Source organism: Brachypodium distachyon, chromosome 4 (genome assembly GCF_000005505.3).
Source record: "Brachypodium distachyon strain Bd21 chromosome 4, Brachypodium_distachyon_v3.0, whole genome shotgun sequence".
Taxonomy (NCBI): domain Eukaryota; kingdom Viridiplantae; phylum Streptophyta; class Magnoliopsida; order Poales; family Poaceae; genus Brachypodium; species Brachypodium distachyon.
The window spans coordinates 26,909,753-26,918,502 of NC_016134.3; the positions used below are offsets into that span (position 1 = coordinate 26,909,753).

General features: G+C 43.5%; 1 protein-coding gene across 2 annotated transcripts; it reads left to right on the forward strand.

Annotated features, from left to right (window-relative positions):
• The first annotated feature begins 436 nt into the window (after positions 1–436).
• Positions 437–3,564, forward strand: LOC100840565 (alcohol dehydrogenase 1). Of its 2 annotated transcripts, none has more exons than XM_003577668.3 (10): positions 437–800; positions 1,079–1,215; positions 1,312–1,358; positions 1,694–2,019; positions 2,153–2,235; positions 2,332–2,407; positions 2,493–2,554; positions 2,635–2,730; positions 2,829–2,990; positions 3,146–3,564. In XM_003577668.3, the coding sequence occupies exons 1-10, from the start codon at positions 767–769 to the stop codon at positions 3,260–3,262; spliced, it is 1,140 nt and encodes a 379-aa protein (XP_003577716.1). In that variant the 5' UTR covers positions 437–766; the 3' UTR covers positions 3,263–3,564. The 2 variants fall into 2 exon arrangements, with proteins under 2 accessions (XP_003577716.1, XP_014758590.1); XM_014903104.2 differs by having other exon boundaries at positions 443–800; positions 1,318–1,358.
• Positions 3,565–8,750: the final 5,186 nt, after the last annotated feature.

Sequence of the window (8,750 nt, forward strand, 5' to 3'; positions counted from 1 at the left end):
AAGAGCATAATGTTGTGCCAAGAGAAGGTCCCGGCCAAAGAGGACTGGTTCCAGTGCTGGTAATTAATCCTGGGTCCCATTGTCAGTCTATGATCCCCAAGTAGAAGCTCTAGCACGTGAATAGAGATTGAGAACAGGGGAGAAAACGAAGTACTCCTACTCTTTTCTAATGTTCATTTTTTTTTGACAGCTCTAATGTTCATTTTTTTTCGTCTGACATATGTCGCTAAAGTACTGGCAGCACTGATCGAATCAAGGGTCCAAAAGTGTCGGCGGTTACACGCTGACACTACACTTCGCTCACCGCTTCTTCCGCCACATGCCCGAAGCCTCTAGAACTCCCCAAGCACCCGAATTAACTTTGGTTCCGATTAACTTTCCTCTGTACGCACTGACGCGACCCCGCCCCACCACCGAGAGAAGAGAAGAAAGAGAGACAGAGCCGGGACAAACCACGGCCGCATTACCGCTTCCAGGTGGAGGCACGAGCCCCGGTTTGGGCGCCACGCCGCCCGCCCCTGGTTTGCTACCCAAGAAGAACAGGGAGAAGCTTTAGGCGGCCGTGCCCGTGGCGAAACCACACCCTTCCTCCTTTTGCGCCCTGAGACGAGCTATATATATAACGGGGGGGAGGTTCTCCGCTCTCGTTCCCAGTTCCCCACGGATTTGGTCCCGCTGAAGCCAGAGATCAGTTCTGAGTTTGATTTTCGGTGCTGAGATTGTGTGATTGTGACTGTTGCGGGGATTTTTCGAGGTGAAGCGAGAAATGGCGACCGCCGGGAAGGTGATCAAGTGTAAAGGTCCGTGCTTTAAGCCTCTGTTTGTTCTTCCTTTCGATATTGCGCCTCCGATTCACGAGATTTACGCCTCAGTGGGAGTTGCCTTTTGGTTCTTTGTTTTCTTTTCTTCAGTTCTTTACTTCTTTTCGGGAAACGCATAACCGATCTTGCCCATTTTGTAAGAATTAGGTTTACACAAATTCAGGGGACAATTTCGTTTCCCCTCCTGTGGTATCATTTGAGAGACTGACAGAGACTGCATTTTGACATCCTTCCCTTGGATCCGTTGTTGGTTGCAGCGGCGGTGGCATGGGAGGCGGCGAAGCCGCTGAAGATCGAGCAGGTGGAGGTGGCGCCGCCGCAGGCCATGGAGGTGCGCGTCAAGATCCTCTTCACCTCGCTCTGCCACACCGACGTCTACTTCTGGGAGGCCAAGGTATGCATGTGCCGTCACATCTGTTCTTGTCAATTTCAAGTACATCAAGCAGCAATTTTGTGGTTGACTTGCGCCTCCGTGGCTTCCGATGCTTAGGGGCAGACTCCCATGTTCCCTCGGATTTTCGGTCATGAAGCTGGAGGGTATGTTTTTGGACCAACTTCTTTGATTTATTACTGAGTACATTAATTCCATCCATGTTCTGCGGTCATGAGTAGTAGAATTTATTTGTAGATTTCAGTTACGGCAGATGTTTATTGAGAAAGCAGAGGTGGAAGCAGAACTATATGTTGATGTGTTGTTGTCTGTGTCAAAAGCTTATATAATTATGTTAGAATGGCCGTCTGCATCGATTTATGTTAAAAAAATTTATTTGACTTGAACGGACATGAAGTCCATATATATATGCATTTTCGTCTTGTAAAATATATCTGCTCTGTGTTTGCTCCGTGTTCCCTGAACTTATTGATGTCAACAGCATAGTGGAGAGTGTTGGAGAGGGTGTGACTGAGGTTGCCCCTGGTGACCATGTCCTCCCAGTGTTCACTGGAGAGTGCAAGGAGTGTCCGCACTGCAAGTCGGCCGAAAGCAACATGTGTGATCTGCTCAGGATCAACACTGACAGGGGTGTCATGATCGGTGATGGCAAATCAAGGTTCTCTATCGACGGGAAGCCGATTTACCATTTCGTGGGGACTTCCACCTTCAGTGAGTACACTGTCATGCATGTCGGTTGCGTCGCAAAGATCAACCCTGAGGCTCCCCTTGATAAAGTCTGTGTTCTTAGCTGTGGTATTTCCACTGGTAAGTTGACTTCAATTGTCTTAGCATGCTTGTTATCGGTATATCTTATATTGAGATGCTGAGTTGCCTTGACTAGCATGCTTGTTATCAATATATCTTATATTGAGATCCTGAGTTGCCATTCTCTTTGTAGGTCTTGGTGCATCAATCAATGTTGCAAAACCGCCAAAGGGTTCAACAGTCGCGATATTCGGCCTCGGAGCTGTTGGTCTTGCTGTAAGTTCCCTTATTGTTCACCCGATTGTCCTACAGTTTTCAATGGGAATGTGCCCTCAAGCTTTGTTTCATTGCCTGCATGTTTGTATGATTTAGGCCGCAGAAGGTGCGAGGATTGCAGGAGCATCAAGGATTATTGGCGTTGACCTGAATGCCAGTAGATTCGAGGAAGGTAAATCCTCCTGATTTTACAAAATCAGATTTCATTTTGTTGTTTTGAGAAGTCACTAAGTTCATACTTTTTTGTCCACGTACAGCTAGAAAGTTTGGCTGCACCGAATTTGTGAACCCCAAAGACCACAGCAAGCCAGTTCAAGAGGTTTGTCTCTTCACAGGCAGTATATTGTTCGTCATGCTTCATGCTCGGCATTACAAATTTACAATGTTGTAATGTTTTAGGTACTCGCTGACATGACAAATGGTGGAGTTGACCGCAGTGTCGAATGCACTGGCAACGTCAACGCCATGATACAGGCATTTGAATGCGTTCATGATGTAAGGCTGTTTAAAACATCCACCATTATTTAAACGATCAATGTGCCCTGTGTGTTGTGCTTAGATGGAATCCTAAATGCTTTGTGCTCTGAATGCAGGGCTGGGGTGTTGCTGTGCTGGTGGGTGTGCCTCACAAGGACGCCGAATTCAAGACCCACCCGATGAATTTCCTGAACGAGAGAACACTGAAGGGGACCTTCTTCGGTAACTTCAAACCACGCACTGATCTGCCCAATGTCGTGGAGATGTACATGAAGAAGGTAAAACAGAAAATGCTAGCTTCAATATAAGCTTCATCGATACATACATGTTGAAATTTGAGAATGACCCTTCTTTTTACGTTGTCGTGTAACAAGAAACTCTTGATGTTTGACCATCATGCATGCTTGAACAACTTGGCTGTTGTTGTCTTCAGGAGCTGGAGGTGGAGAAGTTCCTCACGCACAGCGTGCCCTTCTCGGAGATCAACAAGGCCTTCGACCTCATGGCGAAAGGGGAGGGCATCCGCTGCATCATCCGCATGGAGAACTAGGGTTCATTTCACCTGACCGATCCTCCAAAGTACAGTAATAATAAGAGGCCTGGGGAACAGTTTCCTGAACCTTCCTCGGTGAGATGAGATGAGATGAGATATGCAGCCTTTGTGTATCCTCTGCCCTTTTGCAAGCTCCACCTTTTGTCAGTCAAAAACTCTGTTACTCAGTAGTATGTGTGTTGTAGTATTAGCTTCATGTACCTGTAATTACCTGCCGGCAAAACTGTTCTACGAGCTCTACTTGGAGCTACGAACCACCGTCAACAGCTATGAGTTTCAGTAGAATCGTTTTGTCATTGGATCTGGCGTTTTCATGTCCTTCGTATGCTGCTTCTGAACAGGTTGGTTTCCGAATTTGTCTGCCTGCTTCTGAACAGTCCGTTATGACGCAGCATCTGCTGACGGTACCCACTGGGACGGTGACCTCTCGGTGGCCGAGGCCTGTGCAAATAACAGATGGGTGGCTGCTGTGTGGACCCTGACCTTGACGATGCTGGCCTGGCTCTGGCCGCTCAGTTCCTTGCTATCTGGGAAAGGCTTCAGCGGGTTCAATTGGGCACTGGGGTTGGGCACTGGGGAGGATGTCTTATGATGGAGTTGGACGAGTACGGGCAAGTTCTCGACCAAATCGGCCTATCTGGCGTTCTTCGAGGGCTGTTTGGACTTCAACTGCGGATCTGGGGTTCCGGCTAAATGCAAGCTGTTCACCTGGCTTGCCTGTTGTGGTAGGTGCTGGACGGCTGACCGGGAACACCCAGAGAGCTGCCCTCTGTGCGGCCAAGAGGACGAGACTATCTCTCACCTCCTCCTCGCCTGCTCCTTCGTGAGACAGGTCTGGTGGCAGGCCCTCGCTCAGTGGGGCAAAGTGGAATGGATGCCTGGACCGCAGGACACTCTCTCTTAGATTGGTGGTCGGCTATCCCCCTCTCCGGCAAGGATCGAAAGGAGTTCTCTGCGAGCTCGTCGCTGATCTTCTGGTCGGTCTGGAAGTTTAGGAATAGTGTGGTCTTCGATCGTGCCCCGGTCCTTTTAGCTTGCTTTTTGAGTGGCTTAGGTGTTGAGGCAGAGGTCTGGATTCGTGCTGGGCTCCTTAGTGGTCTGGGCTTCAGGTCGATCCCGAGAGAGTGGAGAGATAACGGCCCTTGGGGCATGTAGCTGCTTCGCAGGCAAATTCTTCTTCTATAAATCAATGATACACCTGCTTGGATGTATTCTAGAAAAAAGATATTTTTTAGATTATATTACCTCATTTTCAGCATACAATTAGAGCGCCATCTCCAAGTCTCCAAAATTACCGTAACCTAGAAGGGCCTAATAAAGTGTTGGACCAAGCACTAAATATCATGTATCAAATACTCCTCTTCTTCATGCATTGTCTGGTAATTGTTTTTGGCAGAATATGCATTGCATCGTTTGAGATGGGGAGTTGGTAGGAGAAGAGAATGATTTTATGTATTAAAATTCCAGGAGTTTGGAGATGAGCCATGTCTACCAAAAATGAGGCTATTACATCCTTCCTCTGATCAATAAAAAATGTCGTCTATTTTGTACTAAGTGGGCGACATTTTTTATGAATCGGAGGGAGTACATACATATTAAAATATTAAGTAATATCAATTAATCTAGAGCCTTAGATAAAAAAATAGATGGCTTCGTATTTACTCCAGAGTACAGTATCAGGAATATCTCTGTGCACTGATATTCTACAGGCAGCTTATCGCTCTTAGACGTTTAAATTAACCGATCTTCTGAGTGGTGCTACTTGTGCCATGTTCTATACACAAGAGTTAATTGTCTGCCTGAGGTGGTCCATTGCAGCAGTGATTTGGTTAGTAGTAGTTGAGAGGTAAGCGACTAACTCTATGTGATGATCTAGTGTAGCTTAGGTTAGGCTAGCTAGACAGAGTTGTACTGTCTGCGGTGTAAAATGTAAAGACTTGCTACTAGATAAGAGAATCTCCCTGAGAGCAAGAACAATAGTGGACTATAAACTAACTACAAGAATTTAAATATTATATTTGTTCTTAGTTGGAGGGGAGAGAAAAACAGGCTGTAAGCTAACAGCCAGATGCTGCACGAGCTCCTAGACTACATGTGAGGATGAAATGTGGGTCAAATTTTAATTAAATACTACATCTTTTAGCTAAGTATTATACATGCTAGCTATTACAGTCAGGGGCGGAGGCAGGAAAATAATATAGGGAGGCAGAATAGAATGATGCTTTATCAGGAAGGATCAAAGCATAAGAATATGAAATTTCTATGATAAAATTGCAAAGATTATACAAGGGTTGTCAAACACTACCGGAAAACCTTTCTTTGCCGAAGGCCTTCGGCAAAGAGGCCACGTGGACTTGCCCGCTGCTGTAACGGTGGGAAAACGAATGCGCCTTCTTTGCCGTGGCCGGCCTTTGGCAAAGAACTTTTTCTTGTTTTGTTCTTTTTGTCTCTATTTCTCTCCTGGTTAAAATTACCATGTAAAATTGTACTCCCTCCAATCCATAATATATAAGTGTCTCAGACTTAGTATAACTTTGTACTAAATTAGTACAAAATTTGAGACAATTATTATGGATCGGAGGGAGTAAGCAATAAGGTTTTACGTTGAACTTTTTACCTAAGTTTCCTTTGACATCAATTGTAAGTGATGTGAATTAAAACGACAACATTTTTGTAAAAAAATATTTGATTTTCTAAATCTGTTTAATATGAAAAAAATGAAATAATACTTAAACTTTGTAATAAAAAAAAATTCTGGAATGGTGCCATGTTATAGGTATTTAAGCTTTGGATAAAAAGCACGAGTCAGAACACTTAATGTAAATGGTACATACTTCCACAAAATGCACAATTTCAAAAGTGAAACACCAAATTTGAATGCCGAAACAAGTTTGCAATAATTTGTCTCATTTTACTCTGAATTCAATTTTCAGTATTGATTAGTAATATGAATTAAAATCACCACCGTTTATGTAAAACTAATTACTTATCATTTTTTAGCCGTTTAGTCGTTTACTAGGTAAAAATGAAATAATACTAAAACAATGTCAAAAAGCAACAATTTTTGGCATGGGGTCATTTTGTGGGTATATAAGATTAGGATAAAAATTACAAGCCAGTACATCAATTGAAGATGGTACATTCTTCACAAAGTGCACTTTCGTGGAAGAATTTCCCGAACTTTAGGTTCAAACCTCCAAAATCGAGCCCCAAACCAAGATTTGTAATCATATGACCCTTTTTTGAGTTTAACTTCTTATCATGGTTTCATTTAGCATTAATGATGAGTAATGTGAATTAAAATGACCATTTTTTTGTAAAAATAATTATTTATCATTTTCTAGGTCCTTTGAATAAGAAAAATGAAATAAAACTAAAAATTTGTCAAAAATGAACATATATTTGGCATAGTGCCATGTTATAGGTATAGTGTTAGTTCTTGTTGTAGAGGAGCGGCCGTAGACCACCTGCGCGCATGCCACATCCAAACACGGGTTAGATCAAATCTATCATCACCATCAAGGATCGCAGTCCTTGTCCCAGCTGGGTGTCAGCCTGCACAACCTTTTGTAGTGTCGTAGAGGAGCGGCCGGAGCCAGGCCCCGGGCAGCTCGGGCCGTCGAATTTTTCCTCCTTGGTAATTTTGGTGATTTGAATATTTTACCCGAGTTACCTTGTGCTTGATGGAATCCTGTCTCGGCCATAGATGTTGTTGTATGTTTAATTTGCATAACGAAAATACAAATGTCTGAAAGCCAAGTAAAAGAACGAGAGAAATAAGGGGGAAGAGATAACCAGGAGAGTACTACTATGGGTAGGAAACCCACTGACCAGATGTTGTTCTATGTATATAGAGAGAATTCACTTTTGACCCCCAAGGTCCAGTTTTTTGACAGATTTGACCTCATTTGATGAGATTTCCGTTTTTTAACCTCATTTAGCAAAAGGCCCATCGATCTGTACATACACACCGGCGCCTTTTGGTTCCGCCCATCGCCTGCCATCACCAGCGGTTGCATACGCCCGTCGTTCCTGATCACCCACACTCCCGCACCAGCAATCTTGCATCTAAGATATTAACTCTCAGCTGCTTCGATGGCCGATCTTCGATGGAGCTAGTGTGCATATGGATCATGAGTGTGCATGTGCTGGTTGCCCTGGTTTGCTTCTGTTGGGTGCATACACCGGAGTATATACGACGGCCGGATGCATGACACGGACGGACGGCGCATGTTTAAGTGAGGGGGTATGTTGGTTATGCGATCCATGAAAAAGCTAGACTAGAATATATAATATCTTAGACTTTGTTTGATCATCACTCACTAAAGCTAGCCGGATGCCATTTCCTAACAAAAAAAGAGAATATATAATATCTTGGGAAGAGAACACTAGTGTTCCAAAAATAAGTCCCGGCGTGCATCGGCGGGGCTTGTTGTTTGTCTGGCGGGCATTTTTTGCACCAATAAGGCCTTGTTTGGTTTTAGGTTTTTTAGTCACCAGTGTTTTGATATTTATGAAGTTTGGGTGTTCACCCAAAACACTCAAAAACCCAAAATATTAGTGTTTTTCTAAAAAAAACACTAGAATGAGAAGTGTTTTAATTTAGTACAAAATTGGAGTGTTTTGTGGGAAAAAATTAGGGATAATCCCCTCTAAACTCTTGCTACCAAACAACATTTTGGGCTTTCTAGTGTTTTTCAATTTGAAGTGGATAATACTCTCGAAAACATCTCAAAAACTCAGTACCAAACAAGGCGCCTCTGGTGAAGAGAACACTAGTGTCCCAAAAAATTGCATAAAATAAAAGGGACCCACCAGAGATAAAATTATTAAATGGGGTCATTTATGACAAAACTTTTGCTAAATTAATGTGATAAAGAAACGAGAATATCACTAAATAGAGTCAAAACAGCGAAAAACTGAAACTTAATGGTAAAAAATGAAATATATATGTCAGTCTAATGCGACGATGAGAATCTCAGTAAAAGCTGCTAGCTAGCGCATACACATCATCTTTGTTAGAATAATCTTATATGAGTCTAATTAGGTTTCTTCACTAGTTTCCTTGAGGTAGCTGTAGCAGCTGGGATAGTCTTTTCGGTTTCCCCTTTTCAAAAAAAAAAAGTCTTTTAGGTTTAGTTGGTTTTGTTGTTTCCTTGTCCTAGGTTAGTTATATGTAGTACAGAGAAGGTATGCCGACTCGATCTGATCCTGTCGCGCGCGCGTGTCATGAACAGTAGGGGAGCGGAGAAAGGAAGACAGCTTCTTTTCACTTGCTCTCTGTCGTCTGCCGGCCACCAGCTAATTATAACTGGTCACAATCTAAAGTACGTGGTTCTGTAATACCGCCGTACGTGACGATTTGTTTTTGCCTTGCTTTCGATCGCTTTCAGCCAACAATATGACATAATGACACTAATAACACATAGAAACGGATCACTCCATCGATGAACACGGCCCTGCACGCCTTAATTAAAGGAAGGAC

What these genes read in the sequence shown, in the direction of transcription:
- LOC100840565 (XM_003577668.3), top strand. Translation starts at nt 767, where the DNA reads ATGGCGACCGCCGGGAAGGTGATCAAGTGTAAAG. An exon ending in TAGCTGTGGTATTTCCACTG is followed by an intron (nt 2,020 to 2,152) that starts GTAAGTTGACTT and finishes TTCTCTTTGTAG; the next exon opens with GTCTTGGTGCATCAATCAAT. An exon ending in CATTTGAATGCGTTCATGAT is followed by an intron (nt 2,731 to 2,828) that starts GTAAGGCTGTTT and finishes CTCTGAATGCAG; the next exon opens with GGCTGGGGTGTTGCTGTGCT.